Genomic DNA, 24,873 nt, shown 5'->3' on the forward strand with positions numbered 1-24,873 from the left:
CTTTTCCTCCATATCCCTGTGTGTGTAGGTACCTTCTTCCCCTCTCCTTTTAAGCTTCTTTTTATGTCTTCCCCCATTAGATTGTGAGCTCTTTGGGGGAAGAGACTATCTTTCTTTTTTGCATTTACAACCCCAGTGCCCAGTGGTCTTTTTCCAGTTCTCTTCCTCTTCATCTTCCTCCTTCTCTTTATCTTTCTTTTCCTCCTCCTTTTCTTCATCTTTCTCCTTCTCCTCTTGCTCTTGGTCTCTTTCCTCCTCCTTCTCCTTCTCCTCCTCCTCCTTTTCTTTCTCCTCCTCCTCCTCCTCCTCCTCCTCCTCCTCCTCCTCCTCTCCTCCTCCTCCTCCTCCTCCTCCTCTCCTCTTCCTCCTCCCTCTCCTTGTCCTCCTCCTCCTCTTCCTCCTCTTCCCCTCTTTTTTCCTTTTTTTTTTTTTTTTTTTTTTGAGGGGAGGCCATCAGGATTAATGACTTGCCCAGGATCACACAGCTAGTGCCTGAGGCTGGATTTGAACTCAGGTTCTCCTGCCTGCAGAGCCCATGCTCTATCCACTGTAGCTCGTTGTAATTGTCTCTGTCCCCATTCATCTTAGCATATCTGCACTTGACACTGTCATTCACATTCTGCTCCCTTGACCTGTTCATTCGATTGCTGTCTCCTACCTGCTCATTCTTTCTTAGTCTCTCTTGTCAAATTTTCCATCATGCCTGCTGACAGGGTTTCCTCCAAAACTCTTCTGGGCTCTCTTCCTTTTTCTATCGAGACTTTCATGTACCGATCTCATTGGCTCCTGTGGTCTCAATCATCATCTCCAAGCACATGACTCTCAGACGACTTGTGTCACCTCAACATCTCTTCATACCTTAAGTCTATAACTTCCATTAGACATCTCAAACCCGAGGTGCCATTAGACATCTCAAACTTGATATGTCCAAAACTGAACTCCTTATCTTTCCCCCCAAAGCCTTCCCCTCTCTTAACTGTGCTAGCATTGTTGAGGGCATTGCAGTCCTCCCACTTACTCAGGCTCCAAATCTAGATGTTGTCCCCGATTCCTCAGTCCTTCCTCCCGCTGCCCAGCCCTATGTGCAGTCAGCCATAGAATCCTATCTCCCCCAACACAATCACCAACCTCATGCAGACCCTTATCACCCTGTGCCTGAGCCATTCCAATAGCCTGTTTGATAGTGTTCCTATTTCCAGACTCTCCTTAGTTCTGTCTAACCTTCACTTAGATGTCAAATTGATATTTCTAAAGAATTTGAGCACAGCACATGCCCCTAGTCCTCCACCTCTCCCTCCCCTTCAGTCAACTTCAGTGGCTCCCTATCAACTTCTAGTATTAAATGAAAATCTCCCATTTTGCTTTTAATGTGCTTCACTACCTTTCCAACCTTCTTGTGTCGTGTACTCTGGGATACAATGACCTCAGCCTCCTTGATGGTCCTTGTCCTTGGGACTCCAGTCATTTTCATTAGTTGTCACTCATACCTAGAATATTCTCCCTCCACATTTCCACTTTTTGTATTCCCTGGATTTCTTCAAATCTTAGCCAAGATTTCTGCATGAAGCCTTTCCTATTCCTTTCTTTAAAAAAGAGAGAAGTAATTTTTTTTTCATTTAGCAAAATACACATCTTTTCTCTCATCCTACCCCCAATTGAGAACCAAAGAAAAACAAAACCCTTGTTCTCATACATGCTAAAAGTATGCATGGTCAAACAAAATTAATTTCCATATTGACTATATCTTAAAGAAGACATTCTCTCTGTCTCTGTCTCTGTCTCTCTGTCTCTCTCTGTGTCTCTGTTTCTGTTTCTATCTCTCTGTTTCTTTTTGTCTCTGTCTCTCTCTGTGTCTGCCTCTCTGTCTGTCTCTAAATTAATCTCACTCATGAGGGAATGAGAAAAGGGAGAAGAGAGATAGGATAATTAGAGGGGGGAAAGGTTAAAGATGGGATTAGTTCCAAGAAAAACAAACTAAGAATATGCAAAATATTTATAGCTATTTTAGAGGTGGCAAATAATTGAATGCCCATCAATTGAAACACAGTTTAACAAATTATGGTATATGAATGTGTGATGGAATACTCTTGAGCTCTAAGAAATGATGAAAAGTGAAGTGAGCAGAACCAAGAGAACAATTTATACAATAACAACAATATGGTAAAGACAAATGGCTTTGAAAGGTTTAAATAAAGAAAGAAATGTATATGATGTATGTAAATGTATATATTTTTATACATCTCATTTTGTTCTGAAAGCTTCACTTTTCTATCATGTGGTGGTTAGCATGTTTAATAATAAATCTCTGTAACTGTGATTGATCATTATGCTGATCAGAGTTCCAAATCTTTAAAGTTATTTTTACCATATTATTTTCATTATATAAATTGTTCTCCTGATTCTGTTCACTTCACAGTGTTTCAGCTCACCATATTTAAATATAAGCAGTTTATTATCGTTTATTCCCTTTTAATTGTTAAAACCAGCTTTCCTGTTTACAATTTTCTTTTCTCTTCAATGTTTCTATGTGGTTCTGGTCTTCAGAGACACTCGGAAGTTCTTTATTTTATTAAAGATCCATTTCCTCCCCTTTTTGTCAGATTGTACTTGGCTTTCCTAGGTATGTTATTTTTATTTCTAAGTCTATATATAGTTTTTATCTTTAAGAATATCATATTCCAAGCTTTCCTCTCTTTTATAGTTTTGGATGCTAAATCATGGCTCCTCAGTACTTGAATTCTTTCTTTTAACTGTTTCTGGTGTTTTTTGCTTTGACTTGGAAGGTCTGAATTTTGTCTATAATATTCCTGGGAGTTTTCATTTTGGAGTTTCTTTCAGAAGGAAATCAATTAATTCTTTCTATTTCTCTGTTATCCTCTTATTCTTAAAGAACCAGGCAGTGTTCTTTAAAAGTTTCTTGAAATATTATGCCTAGGTGCTTTTTTGGTCCTTATGGCCATTTGGTTCAATGATTCTTAATTTTTTTCTCCTTAATCTGTTTTCTAAGTCAGTTTTTTTTCTTGTTACATTTTCTTTTTGTTTTTAATCTTTTGGCTTAACTTTAACATTTTTTGTGGCCTCAAAGAATATTTAACTTCGGTTTGGTCTATTCTATTTTTTTGTTGCTTAGGCAAAGTTTTGTAGCTTTTGTGGCAAACTGATAATTCCCTTTTCAATTCTTTCTGTCACTTCTCTTCTAATTTTTGGTCTAATTCTCTCATTTCATTTATGTTTTTAACTTATTTTTAAACTTTTGCTTCAATTCTTTCAGAAATTCTAGCTGAATTTGTGGCTAAGTTGTGTTTTCCTTGAAACTATACTTATGGGAATTTTGTAGTCATCCTCTTCTGGGATTACATTTTGAGTATCCTTGTCACAATAATAGCTTTTTATGGTGAGATTATTTTTTTCTTTTTGTTTACTCATTCTTCCAATCAAATCCATGAGTTTGAACTTGATTTGAGGGGTATTTTCTGTATACTTCTGAAAGAACGTCTTGGGCTGGTCCTATTGCTACTTTTTTGAGAATATCAAGTGTTGTGTTATTCCAGAATCATAGGGCTAACTCAGGCTGGAGACCTCTGGGCTTTTAGCACTTTTACAGGAGTCTAATCCAGGATAAAGTCTGATCACCATCCTCTGGTCTGAGATCAACATATTCTTGACCTGGGTTTGGGTCTGAGCAATAATAAGTAGTTGTTGTATTCAGCTCTCATCAGCCAGCTGGGGAGTTCAGTTGCTTCATAACTGCAGACCTATAGTCTCCCCTTTGTTCTGGGATTCCTGTGCTGGTTCCCCCTTTGCAATGTTCAAACTAGGCTACAAACTAGAACCAAGATCCCTCTTTCTTCCTTAGGTCAGAGTGCTACTTGCTTTGAAACTTGATTCCATAACTCGATTTCTGCTGTGGCTCCTCTTGATTGTCTGATCTGAATTTATAACCTAGAACTGGTTAGTGAACAACAAAGTTGCCACTTGGCACTTGTTTCTGGTTAGCAAATAACAAAGTTGCCACATGGCACCTGTTCTTGGCTAGTGAACAACAAAGTTGCTACATGGCACTTGTTCCTGGCTAGTGAACAACAAAGTTGCCACATGGTACCTATTCCTAGTTAGTGAATTACAAAGTTTACCACATAGCATCTGTTCCTGCTCCCTTCACAACCTCTAGAGGTCCTGCTATGGGTTCTCTTTCCAGGATCCTGAAGTGCTCCTGTGTCACTCTATTGGTGAGACTTCATCACCAGGGTTTACAGCTCTCTCTCTCTCTCTCTCTCTCTCTCTCTCTCTCTCTCTCTCTCTCTCTCCTGATTTGAGCTGGAGAAGTGGCACCCCTTTAATTTTTTTGGGGGGGGGTTTCCCCATCAAAATTCGGTCTGGTGCAGTCTGGTGCATTATCTACACATATCTGGGGGAATTGGGAAGATGGGGCAAAATACTTGTGTTTCTTCCTGATACTCTGCCCCTAGTCCTCCTTAGTCTTACTGTCTCTCCTCTGAAATGACCTCTACTTTATATTACTTACATCTTATTGATATAGAGCTTTTTGCGTGTTTCCTCTTCTATTAGGCAATAAGCTCTTAGAAGGCATTAGCATGGTACCTGGCATAGCAAATTAGATATTTGTGAAAGTGTTTAGCACAGTGCCTCACACTTAGTGCTATATAAATGTATATTCCCTTTCCTAGCATACATACAGTAGGTGCTACATAAATATTAGTTGAATGACTGTTCCACTGATGTGTCAAAAGTCAAAAGAGAATGAGGAAAGAACATCTGTGACTTTAAAAACAAACAACAAACTATTTATTCTATTATAATATTATTTATTCTAATAGTATATTACTTTTCCAATTACATGTAAAGATGTTTTTCTACATTCATTTTTGTAAGATTTTGAGTTCCAATTTTTTTCTCTCTTGAACATTTGTATCTCTTACTCATACTTTATTGATGATTAAACTGTTCTCTGTTTTATAGAGAAAGAAGGCAGAAGAGGTTTCCAGCAAAGTAGGGTGTTTGCTGCCAAAACACACATGCCAAGAATAATATTTGTGCTGTGGAAGACAGAAGCATTCATATGACAAGGGCCCAGATGAAGCCGACTTTCTCCTATCATGTGGTGGATGTCAGTTTTCCCCTGATTTTGTCCCAGAGTTTGGTAAGGATCAAATGAATTTGGACTTCCCTTTAGGAAAGAGGAAGGAGCATGTTCAAAACGCATTTCACAGAGAGAAATGGAGACTTGAGCAGATAGTGAGTGAGTCCTAGGTTGCCCAGATAATTTGTGGCAGAGGAGGATGTTAGTGGAGGGAGGCACTCTCCTGAAAAAGAAGATGAAGGTCCTCCCTGCTGTCCCATTTTTATTCTTAACCATAAGGCTTTGGCCCTCATTGATCCATGCCTCCTGTTATCTTGTGTGGATATGAATTCACAGTCCCTATCTTGGAGTGATCTGGTTGTCTCCACAACACTCTTGATTTCTCTAGCTTCACTTTCCAGATTTGGGTCTGACCTTTGCTCTCTCTGAAATCTTCAGAAAGCCCTTTCTCTGGGCCTCAGTTTCTCCATTTTTTTTAAAAAGAGGCTTAGACTGGATTAATTTTCAATACTACAGAATTTCATCTGCTGCAGTTCTTGTCTAGATAAATGCCCTTGCTGGGGCTAGGTTGCTACTCAAAACTTGAATTTTCTCCAAGGAACTACTGACTTGAATTGCCCTGATTTTTTTTATTAAAGCTTTTTGTTTTCAAAACATATGCATGGATAATTTTTCACCATTGACCTTTGCAAAACTTTGTGTTCCAATTTCTCCCCTTCCCCCACCCCCTCCTCAGATGGCAAGTAATCCAATATATGTTAAACATGGTAGAAGTATATGTTAAATCCAATATGATTGCCCTGATTGTGTGGGAGAAGACAGAGTGTGAGAGAACCCCTGTATTTATTTATTTATTTTATTTACAAAATATATACACAGGTAGTTTTCAACATTTATCTTTGGCAAAACCTTGTATTCCAATTTTTTCTCTCCCTGCAAGTAATCGAATATATATTAAAAACATATGCATTTCAGCTATAAATATACGCACATACAGCATATCCATGGATAATGTTCAACATTTGATTTTGCAAATTTTTCCCTCCCTCTCCTATCCTCTCCCTGGATGGCAAGGAATCCAATATATGTTAAATATATATTTCCACAGTTATCATTTTTTAAGAAATAATTTATATTCTAAAAAAATCCATAAGATATAGAAAGAGGAAGAAGGAAATAAGCATTTATTAAACTCCTCCTATGTGCCAAACACTTTACAAAGACTCCATGACCTTTAGGAGTCACCCTATAGATAAACCATATAATTGCATCCTCTTTTGCCTGGTATAGAACTGACCATCCGGGGGCTGTGCTGCTCTTTCCCTGGCTCCTTTCTGGAGAGCAGGCCTTTCCTGTGGGCATGCTTCCTTCAATCTCCAAGCTGGCATTTATTTTCCAGGGTACATAATGCACAGAGATGGACAGAAACAATCCAGGTAAAGGGCAATACATACAGAGTAAAGGTAAAAGGCTGGAGCAGAATCTACTATGCTTCAGGTGAAATAAAAATAAGCAGGAGGAGCCATCCTGATCTCAGATCAAGCAAAAGCAAAAATTGATCTAATTAAAAGAGATAAGGAAGGAAACTATATCTTGCTAAAGTGTAGCATAGATAATGAAGCAATATTAATACTAAGTATATATATACATATATATATATATATATACATATATATATATATATATGTGCACCAAGTGGTATAGCATCTAACTTCCTAAAGGAGAAGTTAAGAGAGCTGCAAGAAGAAATAGACAGCAAAACTGTAATAGTAGGAAATCTTAACCTTGCTCTCTCAGAACCGGATAAATCAAACCACAAAATAAATAAGGCAGAAGTTAAAGAGGTAACTAGAATACTAGAAAAGTTAGGTATGATAGATCTTTGGAGAAAACTAAATGGAGTCAGAAAGGAGTACACTTTCTTTTTGGCAGTTCATGCAACCTATACAAAAGTTGACCATATATTAGGACATAAAACCCTCAAATTCAAATGCAGTAAGGTAGAAATAGTAAATGCATTCTTTTCAGATCACGATGTAATGAAAATTATATTCAATAAAAAGCAGGAAAATAGACCAAAAAGTAATTGGAAACTAAATAATCTCATACTAAAGAACGATTGGGTGAAACAGCAAATTATAGACACAATTAATTTTTTCACCCAAGAGAATGACGATAATGAGATGACATACCAAAATATATGAGATGCAGCCAAAGCGGTAATAAAGGGAATTTTATATCTCTAGAGGCCTACTTGCATAAAATAGAGAAAGAGAAAATCAATAATTGGGCTTGCAACTAAAAAAGCTAGAAAAAGAGCAAATTAACCCCCCCCCCAGTCAAACACTAAACTTGAAATTCTAAAAATAAAAGGATTAATAAAATTGAAAGTAAAATATCTATTGAATTAGTAAATAAAACTAAGAGTTGGTTCTATGAAAAAACCAACAACTTAGATAAACCCTTGGTAAATTTGATTAGAAAAAGGAAAGAGGAAAATTAAATTATGGTTTGGAGGACCACCTCTGCCAAGGAGTTTAGGGAGTTCTCCAAGAAGGATATGTGATTTTCCAGGTCCTTTAAATCCTGGTCCAGCTAACAGCTGGCTGTCCCCATGGATCAGGGTAACCATTACACAATGCTTTCTGTACCGGAGCGCTTCAGATTGTAACCTTCCTATTTGATGCACCGTGCCTCAGCCTGCATCCCTCCCAAAGTTAACCTGGGAATGTGGGCGGTGCACTCTGGGGACAGGTTCTCGGGAGTGAAAGATTCTGAATGTGGGGGGCCTCTGTCCCCCAGGTGGGATTTAAGCCTATGCCCATAAAGTAAGGGAGGGGCAGGTCCAGGCAGAGCCAACAGCTTGTGGCGAGGGAGGGGCTGTTCAGGTTTATCAGCCAGTATACTCCATCAAGGGCTGACATAAAGGTCTTTTAGGGAGATAGCGGTGCTCCCCGGAGTGGAGGCTGAGGGGGTGTGGGGACAATTGTCATGATTTCTCCTCCCAAATGAGAAGGGGTTGCAGCTGGTCTCAGGGGTAAAGGAGGGAGATTAATAACTACATAAAGGCCTATGAGGATGTTTTTCCTCAGGAGGGTCCTTCTTTGGATTGTGAACAGGGGTCCCAAATCTCTTCCTGCCACATAAAATCTGGTGCCCCAGGTCCTTCCCAATCCCCAGGCCTCATTGTACCATTCTCTCATTGTGACTGCGATGGGATTGCAGGTGCCTTCCTTCTGATACTATTGTGGTGGTGTTAACCTATGCACCTTAATGTAGGAGTCCTTATCTCCTTCAGAGAGCCACTCTGCGATGGTCTCACAGCCCCATGATCCACCATGCTACTGGCCCGACCCCTGACACTTGGACAGTCCATCCACCAGGCACAAATAGTACTGGATTTTCCCCAATCCTGTCTCCATGCTCAAGGACCCACATCCATATGAGGGGAGGGCTGTGTTTCCACACTCCCTTCCCTTTACTTTGAAGGACCATTTTCCCTAAGTGCTGTGGGGTGGGAGGGGATTTCCAAGAGCTTCCCAAGAGCTGGTATAGGTCCAGATAGAACTATAGCTGCCCATAAGTTTCATTCTGGGCTGTCACCCCCCCCCCTCCAGGAGTTTTTATTAGGTTCCACACATATCTATGGGGAGAATAGCGGTTGGGCTTCCCCAATAGGGCAGGAGAAGCAAGAGAGCCATAAAAGGGGATAAGGCATGAAAACACCATCTTCCTGAGTGGGGCCTGTATGCGCTTCAGGAGCAGGGTCACATGGGAACGATGGATCCATGCTTTATGGTGGGCCACCTTCACTGCTGAGGGATTGGAGAGGATGACCTGATGAGGGCTGGTTCTGCGGGATTCCAATGAAGAGTCACCATGGAAATGTTCTGGTCAGGATCCAATCACCTGGCGGGGGAGGCTGGGCAGAGGCTTGATAGAGAGCCCTGACCACTGCCTGGGTGTCCTGGAGAGCCTGTAGGGACTTGAAAAAGGAATCATTAGCAACATCCTAAGAGCCATCCTGCCCCATGTGGGGAAGAATGGAGCTGAAACACCGAATAGGCTCCTATCCAGGTTTCGCCAGTTCCCAATCGGAACTTAGAAATGTGCTCCTCAAGTGTCCTGTTCATTCCTTCTACTTGACCCGAACCCTGTGGTCCATAGGCACAGTGAAGGCACTACTTGAATCCGAGGGCCTGTGCCAGGACTGAAAAACATTAGAAACAAAAGCCGGGCCATTGTCAGATCCGAGGGAGAAAGGGAGTCCGAACTGGGGGATGATTTCAGTCACAAGTTTCTTGGCAACAACCAAAGCAGATTCAGATTTTACAGGAAAGGCTTTGGGCCAACCTTAGAAGGTGTCAACAAAAAGCAAAAGAAAACGTCCTTGAACCCGAGTTTCCACATCCATGACATCAACTCCCCAGTGTTCGCTTGGTGTGAGTCCTCAGGGATGCAGAGAAGGCACAGTTCTTTCTACCACTGGACAGTGTTCTTGGCACGTCAGCAGGCAGCAGTCTCAGTGAGGCATTTCATTCCAGGCAAGAAAAAGAAATGGCAAAGCAGATCATATGAAAGAGTCCCCTCGAAGTGAGTTAGAGAGTGCAGTTTTGAAACAAAGGCTAGCTCAAGGCTTTTGGAAGAATCACACGTCCTTCTGCAGGGCGCTGCCAGCCCTGGTCATCAGCTGGGCCAGGAAGATCTTGAAGCCCATAGGAGGGTTGGTTGCCCATAGGTTTTGTTGAATTCCCCTTATCTGGAGTTGGCACATTTAGAAGTAACGAGCCCTAAGTTATATTAGTCCTAATGAACAGGAGGAGGGTTTGCAATCAGGGGAACTGAGTCGGAATAACTCAGGGAAACTGAGGCAAGGCCATTTAGGGAAACTGGGACAGGACCATTAAGAGAAGTGTGGCACAACAGTTCAAATCATTGAATTACCTTCCCCTAGATACTTGGAAGGTCCAAGAACCATAATGTTGACCAACCCTACTTGAGGCAAATAAACCAAAATAGAAGTAGAAAAATGCAAGGACTTATATAGCCAGGGCAAGTCTCTCCCTGACAACCCCAGAGTTAACAGCAGTATAAAGGCTCCCTGTTGCAGCATGACAGATGGAGCACCATCTCAGCCAGAAAATCCAGTTTGTGATGGACAATTCGCTGTGCTAGGTGGTCTGCAGTCATTTGTGCACTTAATTCAGACTCTGCTTATAGAGAGAGTAGCATGCTCAAGATAGTCGTGCTGCCCATTCAGAGTAGCACCCCACTGCAGAGGAGAAGGGTAAGGCTTGGAGTAGTTCCACCTGTCCCTGCCCAGAGAAAAGGACAGGGCTGCCACTAGGATACAGGTTTCTGAGCAGAGCTATGAGAATATGCACAGTTAGACCATCAAGCTATGCAAACTCTGAACTTTTAGAGGCCTGAAACGTCCTTTGAGAAGGCTGAGATACCAGTTAAAAACCTGAGGTTACAGACTGCCAAGTGCCAAGGCACCTGATTTCTGGTTGTTTCCAAAAAAAGGTCCCAAACACTGAGGCTGCCAGGGCAACTCAAACAGAATAAGGGGTTTCAAAGTCAAAGCATCAAATAACCATCCCACATATAAAGTTCCTATACATCCACAGCAGCAATAGTTATACAATTTAACAATTTCCACCCCAAATCTTAAATGCACAGTAATACAGTTGCAATTTTAACAGTAATTCACCAACCACTTTCCCACTGCCTCCATATCAGTCCAAATTACATCAGGAGTAGGGGCGAGAGTCTCAGTCTAAGCTGCTTCAGGCTGAGAAACGGGCGAAGGCTCTCAATCCAGGCAGGGAGTGGGTGTGGTGTTCTGACAGCTACCAAAGCTTCAGATGGGCTGATCCATGTCTCAGAAGAAGTTCAAACTGTAATTTGACCAAGATTAGAACAACAAAAACCCAAATCTAACAAGGTTAAATAGAACAGTCTGAGATAGAAAGACTTGATTCACCAGACTGCCACCAAATGTGAAGAGCCAGCAGCTGAATTTGCCTCACAAAGCAGGCAAATGGCTGAAAAGGCATGGCTGATAAGACTATTACAGAACTTTAAAACCCCCAGGAATCATTGGATTTCCTTAGATGAAAAATTGTTGATGAGATTATTGCAGGACTTCAAAACTTGCAGAAATCATTGGAATCTTTACACATGTGAAGTAATGGACAATACATTCATTTTGGACTATTTCTAGGATTTATGGACATATATAATTCCTCATGTTGATTCAAGTTATTTGTCACATCACTACTAGCTTGTGTTACTATGTGCTTATATAATTTATGTAATTATGTGTAATGCCTCCCATGTTGATATATATACCTGTTTCAAAAGAATCCCTTTAGAAATCCGCTAATCTGATTTGATTTCCCATTTTCTTTGGTGTTTTCATCTCCCTCCCTGAGACGTCAGGGAGGGCGTGATCACCTCCTTTTATGATGTTTTCTCCCCTTTTTTTTAGGAATCAGGATAGGCGTGATCATCTTTTTTGGGGGGTTCTCACCTCCTTGAGAAGTTAGGGAGGTCATGACCACCTATGTTCTAAAAATAAAAGAAAGCGGGAGATATTAGGGGCCAGAACTTGAAACAAAGTGCTAAGTGGAATTGAGGAGACAATGAGGAGGCATTGATTTAATCCTACAACAAATAATGCTTTCTTAGTGAGATAATGATTGGTTTATACTCAGTGTGGAGTATATAAGCAGGGACAGAGTCACAGAGAAGAAACTGGCAGAAGTAGAGAATATAAAGGACTGGCAGCAGGAGCTCAACTCTTGGAACCAAGAAGAGAGATAGGCCTCTAAGAAAAGTAGCCAAACCCCAAGTGAAGGAGACAAGACTTTGAATGAGATAATAAAGGATTTGGACTTTAACACTTGTCTGTACTTGTCGTGATTACTGAACTAAAATGAAGAGATCCCAAGAAAACCAAACCAAAGAGAATATTGCAATATCAAGTTAACTTTTGTACAAACAAAACTAATGCAGACAAGATTAGAAGGGAAGCAGTGTTCTGCCTCCTGGCCTGTGCTGGCCTCCTCCCACCAGATCAGGACAGACCTTTTCTTGTGGTCTTCCAGATTATCTTCTGTTGGAAATTTGTTGAGCACTATTTCTGAGCCTGAATTAGGTAATCAGTAAGTGAAGGTAGAAGGGACAATTGCTTATTAAACCAAGCAGAAAAGTCCAAATTGAAATAGAAAGAGAAGACTTCTAGGGTTTCAGTAGAGCTGATGACTGATGGGTCAGAATGAGGAAGGCCAGTGGAGAGGTCAGATCTTGTAATTCCAGCCAAGGAGGAAGGAACACATGGCATTAGATTGGCTCATAACTAATGAAGAGTCATAGGAAGATTTGTTGTTCCATTTTATTCCTCAATATTAAAGACTTCTTTGAAATCCTTCTCAAACTTTTCCTTCATCTTTGCTCCCAGATGACCAAACTGGTTGTCCTGAAAGAAAACAAGAACTAATGTTTACACAGAACTTTGCAAATATTATATGATTTGGTCATTACAACAATCCTGGGAGATAAAAATTATCATTTCTAATGTAGAGATGAGGGAAATGGAGGAAAGCAGAGGGTAAGTGACTTGCCCAGGGTCACACAGTAGATAGCTGAGATAGAATTTAAATTCAGGTTTTTCAGACTCCCATACCATGTTCTCTCAACTGTGCCACCTTACCATTTAGACCAAAGCTTCTTAAACTGTGGGTTGTGATCCTATATGAGTTCCACAAATGAATATGGGGGTGGTGAAATTATGATTTATTATCAGTAAATGTTTGATTTCGATACCTATTTTATATACCTATACACCTGGGGTCATGTAAAAATGGAGTAGTGAGTGGAAAAAGTTTAAGAAGCTCTGGCTTAGACAATGGACAATAGGAACCATGATATACTGTTAGTGGAACTGTAAATTGATACAATTTTTCTGGCAAGCAATTTGGAACTTTACCCCAAAAGTCACAAGCTGTGTATGGTTTTTCACTCGGTGATAGTACTAGTAGGCTTATATCCAAAAGAGATTAAAAAGAGAAAAAAAGGAACCACATATTAAAAAATATTGATAGCAACTCTTTTTTGTGGTGGTAAAGAACTGGAAACAGAGGGGATATCTATCAGTTAGGGAAGAGCTGAATAAGTTATAGCATATGAATGTGACAAAATATTATTATGCTGTAGAAACAACAAATGGGACGGTTTCAGAGAAACCTGGAAAGACTTGTATGAACTGATGCAGAATGAAGGGAGCAATTTATACCATAAAAAGAAAGACAAGTTTGAAAAACTTGAGAACCCTAATTCATGCAATAAAAAACCACAATTCCAGAGGGCTAATGGAGAGTGTCACCTCCTAACAAAGAGATGATGGGCTCAAAAGGCAAAATGAGACATACATGTTTGGACATAGCCAATGTGGGAATTTATTTATTTGTTATAACAGCTTGCTTGCTTGCTTCCTTCCTTCCTTCATTTTTTCTTTCCTTCCTTCCTTTTTTCTTTCCTTCCTTCCTTCCTTCCTTCCTTCCTTCCTTCCTTCCTTCCTTCCTTCCTTCCTTCCTTCCTTCTTCCTTCCTTCCTTCCTTTCTTCCTTTCTTCCTTCCTTCTCTTTCCTTCTCAATGGAAGGGAGGTAGAAAGGTAAAGAAAGTGCTTCTTTAATAGAAAAATAATTAAAATTTAAAAATAGTAATTGAAAAATTATTTCAATGGAATTATCTGGCCCTCTTATCCAGGCTTTATGTACAGCTGCAATTGGTGATGGCAGTCCCTTGGGCCTGTCTAGAATGGTGAACTTCCTTAGTTATGGGGGTCAAGGGAGAACAAAGAGAGAGCAAGTAGTGTGCTGAGTTCTAGGGGTAGCTGGCCAGAGAATCGGTAGGTATAAGCAGCAAACCCCAAATAGGTGATCTTTCTTTGTTTTTTTTGTTTTTGTGGATTTTTTACCCATCATTTCTTTCTATCCTATCATAAACATGAATGAATACTATGGTCTGGATGGATTTCCTAGCACTTGTATCAACTGTGGAAGAAATCCAGAATTTCGATTTTTTTCTCCCTCTTCAGGGATGAGCCCAATGACAATAATTAGCATAAATAAAATTCTGTGGACCTCCAGGCTCACAGAGAGTACTTGTGCTTTCCTCTTGGAGAGTTTTGAGGCTCCTGGCCATGACATCTTTGTGGTCCACTGGCCAAGATCCTCCAACGACCATGGCCTACCCAGGCCTATAGCTTCCTGTGCATGGTTCGGTTCCAGAGAGTAATTTTCCATCTCCCTCAGTAGTCCAGGTCAGGGGACCAGCTATACCACAACACTGGACTGGAAATGGAGGAGGGGAAGAAGATTAGCCTGGGAAGGAAATGTCTAGGAAGAAGTATCCAGAAATCAAGGAACTTGAAGAAGCTTGGCTTTGGGAGTGAAAGGTGTCATCCAGAGCAGGCAGTCCCCACTAGGTGCCCCAAATGGGAATAAGATGAGAGACCAGCCCCTTGTATCCATGGGTGTTTTAGTAAAGGATGGCTGAAGTTTATTGGAATCACAGTGGATGCTTCCTACCCAGGAGAGGTGAGCAGTGGACCAGGAGGCGGGCAGCCAGGCAACAAGGACAAGGCACAGAATATGGTAGGTAGGGCGATCAGGCACTGAGTGGTCCGAGCAGATAGCAGAGAAAGAGAAGATGAGAAGAACTGAAGGGAGAGTAGTAAAGAGAAGTCAGAGTCTAAAGCCAGGGTTAGGAGGCCAGGGCATCAGGAAGCAGGCAGTGCTACTTACCTTGTTAAATTTCTTGCAGTTGTTAAAAATCAGGCGCATATCTAGGACAAACCCCTGTACTGTATTATAGGTCTCTTCACTAAGCCGCTTCTTTATCAGGTCCAGCCACATGGGTTCTCTGACACACTTGGAATACGCCTTAAACTGTTAACAAAAACATGGAAAGGACATCAGCTCTCACACAGCAGCTGCTTCCATCTGGTGAAACAATCAGGATGGCCAGCCCCCCACGAAAAGTAGGTGAATCCAAGATATCAGCGCTTTGGGCTATATATTTGGCAACATTATTTGGCTGCGAGGTATCTTTTCTGTTCTGTGCCTGGGTGATCAGTGCCCAGCATGGGGCTTGGCAGGCAGTGGGAGTTTAGCAAATGTTTAATAAATTGGCCCTCAGAGGTAAGAATATTATTTGAATCACTGTTACTTACATTGCGTGGATCTGTAGCAAAGAGCATGCTTTCTCTGCAGCAATACATTTTCATCAGGAGATACTCACATTTCTGCAGAAGATAAAGCTTGTGTATGAGACTAATAAAGCCAGGCCAACTGGGGAGTCTCACCTAGTGTCTCCAAAGACTGAAGACCTGATGCATTCAGTGGCAAGCTGACCATGCTGGTGAGGTAGCAGAGGAAGGGAGCTCCTGGATGTTCCCTTATTTGACATGAGTGACTTCATTGAAGATGAGGTCTTGTCTAATTCCATATGAATGGACATCCCATTTAACTCTGCAATTTGCCCTAATTATCATGCCAGACCCACTAAAAGAGAGAGCCCACCTATTCTGGACCCTGAGGCCAACAATAGATGAATAGATTAGGAAGTATTCTTTTCCTAACTTGGAATCTCAACTACCCCTAAGACCAGTGACTTAATGGCTGTGGCCCCAACATAACCGTGTATTTTCTGAACACTCTTCAAGCTTGTGGAAATAGCTTTAGATCTGATGCTAAGTGAAAGAGCAGAACCAGGCCATCATTGTACACGGCAACAGCAAAACTCTATGATGATCAATTCTGATGGATGTGGCTCTTTTCAACAATGAGATGATCGAAACCAGTTCCAATGATCTCGTGATGAAGGGAGCCATCTACCCCCAGAGAAAGAACTATGGGAACTGAGTATGGATCATAATATAACATTCTCCCTCTTTTTGTTATTGTTCGCTTGCATTTTGTTTTCTTACTCATTTTCTTTTCTTTTCGATCAGATTTTTCTTATGCAGTAAGATAATTGTATATTGGATTTAACATATATTTTAATATGTATAACATATATTGGATTGCTTGCCATCTAGAAGAAGGGGTGGGGGGTGAGGGGAAGAGGGGAAAATTTGGAACACAAGTCTATGCAAGGATCAATTCTGAAAAATTATCTGTGCATATGTTTTGAAAATAAAAACTTTAAAAAAAATTAAAAAGGAAATATCATTAACCCTGACTTCCTCTTGCTTCATGATGCTTCTCTCTGCCTTGTCTTGGAACAATGACCAAAATGATCTCTTTTATTGATTTGTATCCTAAAAAACATTTGGTGCAAGGACATTTTCTGTTTACAATACAAGACTTCTCGGTATTTTGAAGATGCAGAAAGTGGGCCAAAAGTCTCTTTTGCCCTGAAAGACAGGGGTCTAAGTGAAATGGGAACATTCCAGTCACTTTCCTAGTGACCAGACTGTATGCATATGTGTGTGTTTCTGTGTGTTAATGGCAGCAGAAAGACTGATGTCACTATGCCATCAGAAAGGACCTGACCTTCACAAGGGATAGCATCCTGACTTACCATCCGCTGCTCAAAGCACATCTGCTGTTTTAGAACCTCCGATTCCAATTGGCAGGATTTATTGTCTGAGCTCCTCTTTTCCTTATTCATCCTTAATATGCAGAAAGTGCAGAACCACTGTGCACTGAGAGGTCAAAGAAACAGTCAGTCAGTCAGTAAACATTTATTAAATACCTGCTATGTACCAGGCACGGTACTAAGTGCTGGGGATACCAAAAGAAGCAAAACACAATTCAGGCCATTTAGGAGCTCACTCTCAATCTAACAGGAGTGACAACAAGCTAGGAGGTAGCAGGTTTTTAGTGCTCTGGGTAAATTAGTCATGTCTCCTGACTCTCTAACTCAACATTTCTTATTTGACTATGACTGAGGACCTTTGTAGATCCTCGTCTATATCTTTGGGTCCACAAATATATATCCTGTATCTTTGGCTGATACCATCACGCACATTATTATAATTAATTATTATAATCATATTATATAATTATATATAATATCATAATTATTGATTATTATAAATAACGCCAATTCTTATTAAGAATACAATGGGCATCTCCTTCTCTCCTTCCTTCTCTCTAAAGATCCTTGGCTCCATCAGGGGTCTAGCATTGAACCCCTGATGGAACCAAGGTCCTGATGTTGGCCAGCCCTGGCACATTAGGCTCCACCATCCCATTCAAATGACTAGTACTCCTAACTTTTCCTGAATTACTACGGGTCAAACTCAGAGCTGTGTGCATTGGTCACCCCCTCTCTAGTATACAAGTCCCTATACTATTCCTGATAGCTAACACAGTTACATCTCTGGGAAACTGGGTATCCCTAGAGCCATCAGTTTCAGGAATATTTCCCTTAAAGAGGAGTTGTCCCTCTAGCAAATAGCCCGGGACCCTGGAAGCTTGATATCCATGGGGATCTTACACTTGCCTTGCCAGACTTTACATATTGGAATCAGATCTCACCAATTCTCCTGTGAAACAGCGGGGATGTGACAGTCCCCATGGAAGGATCTGGGGCAGGCGTCACAGCAGAACAGTTTACCTCCATCTGTACACATGAAGCATACATCGCTATTTTCTGGCTGTAAAGGAAAGAGGGAAGAAAATATTACTTGTGGATCTGAGGGATCTGTTTGATTTTATACTCATGAAGATACTTGACATCTCCTGTAAAGAGGTAATCTCTGATCCAAGAAATATAGGGGAAACCATACAGATGGATGAGATAGAAAAGGAGCAGGTGATTCTGTTGTAGGCTTGGATGGTTCTCTAGCTCCTCATCTATATCTACTTTCTGTCTCAGTGGTCTATAGTATATTTCACTGACAACATCACTTATGCAGCTGCTTCCACTGATCTTCATTATGCTCTCCCCCTGTTTGATTCTACCTTCTTAACATATCATAACTTCTTCCCCTCCTTTTTGCTCCTTTTTGAATTAAGAATTCCTTTCTCACCAAGGCCCAGTGACATCTATGAGTCCACACAGATCCATAATAAGTATCAAATTAACTTGTGTGATTTTTCAGAAGGATGTGTGTGTGTGTGTGTGTGTGTGTGTGTGTGTGTGTGTGTATAAAACAACTCACATTTACAATTTACACAGGGCTTTCACGTTACATACATGGCAGTAGATAGCAACAGAACCTGGTGCCTCTTGAGTTCTTCAGGGATTGGCTCATGATGGAGGGCACTACCAACACAGATCTTATTAAACAACCTTAAAATGCAGCCAAATGGGGCAGTGCATAGAAGGCTAAATTTGGAAATAGGAAGACCTGAGTTTGAATCCTACTTCAGTCATTGTATGATTCTGGGACAGAGCCCTCATTTCTCATTTTCTATCTGCCTCAGTTTCCTCATCTGGAAAATAAGGATAATCATAGCACTGACTTCCTAGGAATTATTGTGAGGAGATAATTGTAAAGTACTTAGTAAACTTTAAGGGATTTCATATACATGCTTGATCAGGTGAATGGCACAGTGGAAAGAACACCAGACATGGACTTAGGAAGACCTGAGTTCAAATCTGGCTTCAGAAACTTACTAGCTGTGTGACTCTGGGCAAGTCTCTTAACCCTGTTTGTCTCAGTTTCCACATCTAAGGAAATGGCAAATCCCAAGTGGGATCACAAAGAGGGAGACATGACTAAAAAACAACAAAATATGAGTGCTGATTTTTTATCTCTTCATGAAATTTTTCAAAAACATGTCTAAGTGATATGATATGAGGTGAGCCATGAGATATGATGGAAGGACTCTCTAGTGTGGGTCTGTAGGTTTGGATTCATATCATAGCTCTTCCACTGACTCACTGGGTAACTGGGGCAAGTGGATGATCCTTTCCCAGCCCCTTCTTCCTCATAGGTATCTGAGAAGGTGAGGAAATCCCAGCCTAGCTTTTACTCTGCTAAGAGAGGGACACAGACAGGATAAGACAAGGGAGGAATGTGGAACTCACAAAGATGTCCTCTTCCTTGCAGATGGCACAGCTGCAGCCGCTTTCATGAAGATTCAAAATTTTGTTCTGTTAGAGGGAAGATGGAATGGCATTAAAGGAGTTGCCCAATGGGGGCACTAAGCCTTCCTTTGGGCAAATTCTTCCAGAGAGGGGGGAACAGCTGACACACTAATCTCCCTCAGACAGAGCTACTTAAACTGTCAACCCCACTGTGGAGGAAAGTCAGAACCACATCAGAAGGCTAAGAGGTTTCCACAAGGAGAAGCAGGGCTGGGGATGCTTCTGAATCATCCCTGACTTTCCTGTAACTTCATCTGAACTGTCCTTCTCACAAGCATGCAAGGTATTGGGTTGCTAAGAATTCCAGGGAGGAACTGAGCCTAGGAGCCTACCTCAATGAGGCACTGGAGAGATAGTCTACCACTGTAGATGCTGTGGGTCCAGGAAGCAATCTCGAACTCAGGGTCCTTGGCCAAGAACTCTGTTGGGGTGTACCACCCTGTCTCTGTCTGGATGCATTTTCCCCGATAGGCTGTAAAACAAACAGAGGGAGAGACTAGGAAGAAAAGGAAAATATGGCAGCCCTCTTGCCTCAGGCTCGATCTTTAGTGTTCATGGCCTGTCTGAACTGTCCGTGATCCCTTCCAGAAAGGGAAAGACCATCAGGAATAAGATAGTGCAGAATAATCAAAATTACTTAGAGATTACCCAACAGTCCTTTCTATAACAGCTATAAAAGATAGATATCCAGCTACGACTAGCACACATTTCCCTGATGGGGAGCTCATCACCTGATGCTGTAGGTTTTTTTTTTTTCCTTTCCATTTTTAGGAAGTTCTTTATATCCAATTCAATTTATTTAGATAGAGATTGATTAAGCAATAACAAAGTAGGTTCTGGGAAACAAAGGCAAAAAACCATAACAAAAACCAAACCCGCCTTTAAAGAGTTTACATTCCTACACTGGGTTGAAGTTCCTAAAACTTTTACCCATTGGCCTGAGTTCTCCCCTTTTGGGCAATACTGACGGTGTTGAACTCTTTCATTTATAGGGTTGGCCCTCACGTTTTGGAAGGGAGTGAGCATACCTTCCCCATAAGCTTCTTCAGGATAAGAACCCTGGGTTCCTCCAGCTCTTCTTCAACTTGACAGCAATGAAGAATATGGGGACATCATTATTCCTCATCATGAGGAGAAGTCATGGCTTTCAGCTGTTTGGCTCTATCAGCACTGACCCCCTGCTCCTTCTATCTTCTCCACTCCCTCCCTTCATGTCCCCCACAATGTTGGCTCATGCTGATAAAAATTTTTGTGACCTCCCAAATTCCCACAGGGAAGTTGTTCAGTCAATCCTGCTCTAACTATATGTGCATCATTGATCCCATGGATCTAAACGGAAGCTTTTCCATTGTTCCCTATGTTCTGGATGCAACTTTTCAGCTTGTAGGGATCCTTTCAAGGCTTAGTTCTGCCAGCCATCCAATTATCCATCCCTCCGACCCATGCATTCTCTCTTTCATCTAAGTAGTTAATAAAACATTGACCAAGACAATGCCAGTAATGGAGACTTGAGGCACAGCCCTAGAGACCTCCTTGAGTGTGGTGAGAGGCTTGTTTGAGTGGGCTCTTTGGTCATGTCCTGTCCAAGTCAAAACCTGAAACAAGTGAGTGATTAAAGAACAAGATCTTTTGATCATAAGGACGCAAGGCCTACTTGTCAGGCTCAGAATCATCACACAAAGGGAATGCTCCTGAATTTGCCAAGATTTTGCTGACATACACAACCACCTCTCACAAGGTTCCCTATGAACACAACGAAGATGTGGGTTAGATGATGGCTCAATTGTATGATCTCAGAACCACTTGAGTAGTGGGATCCAAGGTAAGGTCCACTCTCCATTTGGGAATGTCTAACAGGCAGCTGGGAATGCAAGATCGGGGAAACAGCATGTGGAAAACTGGGGAGGTTGTTCCTTCTTTCATATATATAGTTTCTTTTCAGCAAAGTGTTCCAAAACCTTTCCCAAAGGTCATTGAACAAGAGATTGAATAATGAGAAGCATTCCTTAGGTTTCCCCAGACTTATTATTTCCATATTATTCTCAAAATTATACTTTTAAATTCATAAAATAAAATGCAAAGGAAACCACTTAAATTGAAATGCACACACATACACATACATGTATGTTTTTGTATATGTATACACACACAGACCTCATATTAAGAAACTCTGCTTTACTCATTGTATACGGCAACATAAATATTATACAATGAGCAATTTTGATGAATGTGACCCCAACCCAGTTCCAGTGATCTTGTGATGAAGAGAGCCATCTACACCCAGAGAGAGGACTGTGGGAACTGAGTGTGGATCACAATATAACATTCTCACTCTTTTTGATGTTGTTCATTTGCATTTTTCTTTTTTTTCCTCCTTTAAAATTTTATCATCCAGAATTTGACAATTATCTATAGACACAAGCATTTGCATATACAAAAAAGAACAGAAAAATGATTATACATAAAACCATGAATCTCTATCTTATATGGTTTGTATTTTTAAAAAATACAAAACAAATTTAACAGTTTGAAAAGCTGTCCTTGTCTATGTAAGCTTCTGAATTTTATATTCTTTTCTGGTTTTTTTTTTTTTTTGCTTCCTTTTAATTTATATTTTAATAGTATTTATTTTCCCCCAGTTATATGTCAAGAAAATTTTTACTATTAATTTTACAAGTTTGAATTTCCAAATTTTTTCCCTCCTCTCCCTCCCCGTCCCTCTCCAGAAGATGGTAGGCAGAATGATTTAGTTTATACATATTGCATTTTTGTTTTTTTCCTCATTTTCTTACCCTTTTGATCTGATTTTTGTTGTACCACAAGAGAAGGGTATGAGTATGTTTACATGTATTACCAAAAAAATACATGAACTCAAGTCCCCCAGAAAAAAAAGAAAAATTTCTAAGATGCCCAACCAGAGTTTGTAGAGAAGGGGTTCATAAGCTTTTGTGGGTCAGGAACTCATTTGGCAGGCCATCTAATGAAGCTTGGATCCCCTTCTCAGATATAATGTTTTAAAACATTTGAAGGAAATTGTAAATTTTAGTTCAAGGATAGTGAAAATAAAGTTGTATTTTCTTCCAAAAAAAGAATCTCTGCTTTGTTGTCATCTCTTTAAGAAACAACACCTAAGAGCCTTCCAGATGTTCTTCTATGAGATATTTCCCCTATAAAGTCAGGGAAAGAATCATATGGGTTTAATTTTGACCTGTAAGATACAGTATAAAGAAGACAGAGAAGAAGGTGAGGAGAAATTTCTTCCTTGGCAGATCTGTCTTATGTTACAAAGAAACATTCTAAAGAAAATGTTATCAGGGTTTGGGAAATGCTGAAGATACTGTTTTCTTGTTATGTCTGGAGAAAGAACAGAGACTGAAGATGACAGGATCGTCTTTCTTTCTGAAATATTTACTATATATAACTATCTTGGGAAGAGGATGAAAAAGATTCTTATGAGTCAGATAATAGTTATACAGAGCTTTGCAACTTTTAAAATACAAAATTATTAAAGTGCCATATTGTTATTATTTCATTGTCAATGAATTACACATTCAGAAATTTTAATATTTATTTAGTCCTAAGGTAGCCCTGTTAGCCAGTTTCCATGAGGTAGGCAACTAACGAGATAGTTTCCTGATTGGGAGGTGGGCATAGAATTGACAATTTCAAGCTTTGGGGATGGCAGTGTTGCTGATCACTGGATCCCCTCAAGTTGCTGATGCCCCGTCTACCTACTATAGAATTCAGTCAAAAAGTCTCTTCTCTCCCTCTGCCCATTTCTCAGGGCTCCCAACCTTTCCACAGCTATCAGAATTCATGCCTTTTCATCTCCAAAACTCCATACTAAACTAAAAGCCAAGACTGCCCACATCACTTCTCCCTAACTCAAGCCTATGCTAGAAGATTAAACAATTAAGTATAGAGAGATAAATAAGAAGGTGTATGTGTATGCTGCACACAGTTTATAACAGGTTGAGAGAGCTGATTGTTAAATTTTCAACAGGAGATGTATAATCAGAAATCATCAAATGATAAAAATCAAGGCTTGAGTTTGTGTTTTTCTTATTATCTAGGAAGTTATAGAGGAAAATATTAATGATATAGGTTAAATTTTTAAGTATGCTATGTGTATGTATATTTATTTTCCTCCAGAGAACTGATTGTTAAACAATTAACTGCAAACCACTGGACATGAGTAACTACCATTGGGAAAGGATACTTCTCCAGTTTATTGAATAAATAACATTTGGTGAACTGTTACAGGAGCTCTGAACTTAGTTGCTTAATTGAGCTATTGAAATTGTATTTATTAATAAGAGCTATAAATATGCTGTCAGATTACCCTCAAGCTCAGAATAATAAGATTAAGTATGAGTCAATAGCGGTTTCAAGGGTGACCCACAAGTGAGGTTGGAAAACCTCTAAAACCCAGTTATATGTGAAAGACCATCCTTTTTACCTCTTTATGAAGGTACGTACACTTCACGCCAGCATTTCTCACAGTTGACCATTCTAATGACTCCTGGTCTCTATTCCTACTGAGGATCCTAGCTACTAAGCTTTGCAACTTCACTCCAGGCTGGTGATGGTTTACAGATGTGTGTTTGGAAGCAGAAATGCCCTACTTTGTTCTGCTGTCTATACCAATGATAATTTCAGGTTCATGTTACAATCATGGTCTTTGAAGATATCATAATTTCTTTTCAGTTTTGACCATCAAATCCGTTCCCAGGGTTTTCTCACGCTTGAGCCAAACTTCCTGACCTCATGGTTCTATCACTCAAAGGCACTGATACTATATGACAGTCAAGGGGAGAACTTTAGATGGGTCACTCATTTCTCTTTCGGTTTTCTCCCTTGTTCCACCTGGCAAGTAAAATCCCTTGGAGGATGATGGAACCAAGGCCTGGGATTTGTAGAACCAGGAAGGCCCCAAACCCCACACCAGGAACCTCTTGGACAACTCACCTGAGGCAAATCGGTTCTTGTACAGACGCCCCTTGCCTACTCTGCATGTCACATGAATCCATTCCCTGGCTTGGAGTTGGGCCCGGTACTTTGGTCGGCTGTCCAGGGTAGTTACTTGACTTCTCACTGCTACAAGAAAACAAAAATGAGCATGTTTGTTCAGTGCTCAGAGGAGCCAAAGAATCCCTACAGATCCTTAGCCCTGACTGGACTTGGATCAAGAGGGATGGTCATTCTCCTAAGGATGGAAACTGAAGCCACATGTGGCGAGCACAATGAGGGCAGGTCTGACTAGTGGACCTTAACAATACAAAACCCCCCCTTCCCCATGACAAGAGTTGGAATGCGTGGCTCTCTTTAAGCCTTGGCACTCACTAGCTGTGTGTCCCTGGGCACACAAGTTTTGTGGTATGGCTCCCCAAACAAACAAAAATCCCCAAAAAACAACTTGGTACTTGAGAATCCCTCTGGTGCCTGTGCTCTTCCTTCTCTTCCTCCTTCCCCAGATTACTTTCCATTTATTTTATATCTACTTTCCCCTCAATCATGTTATTTCCCCCAAAAGAATGTGCGCTCTATGAGCACAAGGTCTATTTATCTTCTGTTTTTGTATTTCTGGCCTTTATCTGCAGAACCTGGCACATAATAGGCATTTACTAAATGCTTGTTGGACTGCACGGACTTGTTCTTAC

General features: G+C 40.6%; 1 protein-coding gene across 1 annotated transcript in view; it reads right to left on the reverse strand.

Annotated features, from left to right (window-relative positions):
• Positions 1-11,979: 11,979 nt before the first annotated feature.
• Positions 11,980-24,873, reverse strand: part of LOC127563473 (sp110 nuclear body protein-like) — a 56,535-nt gene continuing 43,641 nt past the window's right edge. The window contains exons 24-31 of the mRNA XM_051999985.1: positions 24,182-24,310; positions 19,546-19,685; positions 19,154-19,219; positions 17,656-17,774; positions 16,694-16,817; positions 15,342-15,413; positions 14,914-15,057; positions 11,980-12,584 (exon numbers count right to left, since the gene is read on the reverse strand). Coding sequence (XP_051855945.1) covers positions 12,501-12,584; positions 14,914-15,057; positions 15,342-15,413; positions 16,694-16,817; positions 17,656-17,774; positions 19,154-19,219; positions 19,546-19,685; positions 24,182-24,310 — 878 coding nt within the window. The 3' untranslated portion in view covers positions 11,980-12,500. The remainder of the gene's footprint in view (positions 12,585-14,913; positions 15,058-15,341; positions 15,414-16,693; positions 16,818-17,655; positions 17,775-19,153; positions 19,220-19,545; positions 19,686-24,181; positions 24,311-24,873) is intronic.

Source organism: Antechinus flavipes, chromosome 4, assembly GCF_016432865.1.
Source record: "Antechinus flavipes isolate AdamAnt ecotype Samford, QLD, Australia chromosome 4, AdamAnt_v2, whole genome shotgun sequence".
NCBI lineage: Eukaryota > Metazoa > Chordata > Mammalia > Dasyuromorphia > Dasyuridae > Antechinus > Antechinus flavipes.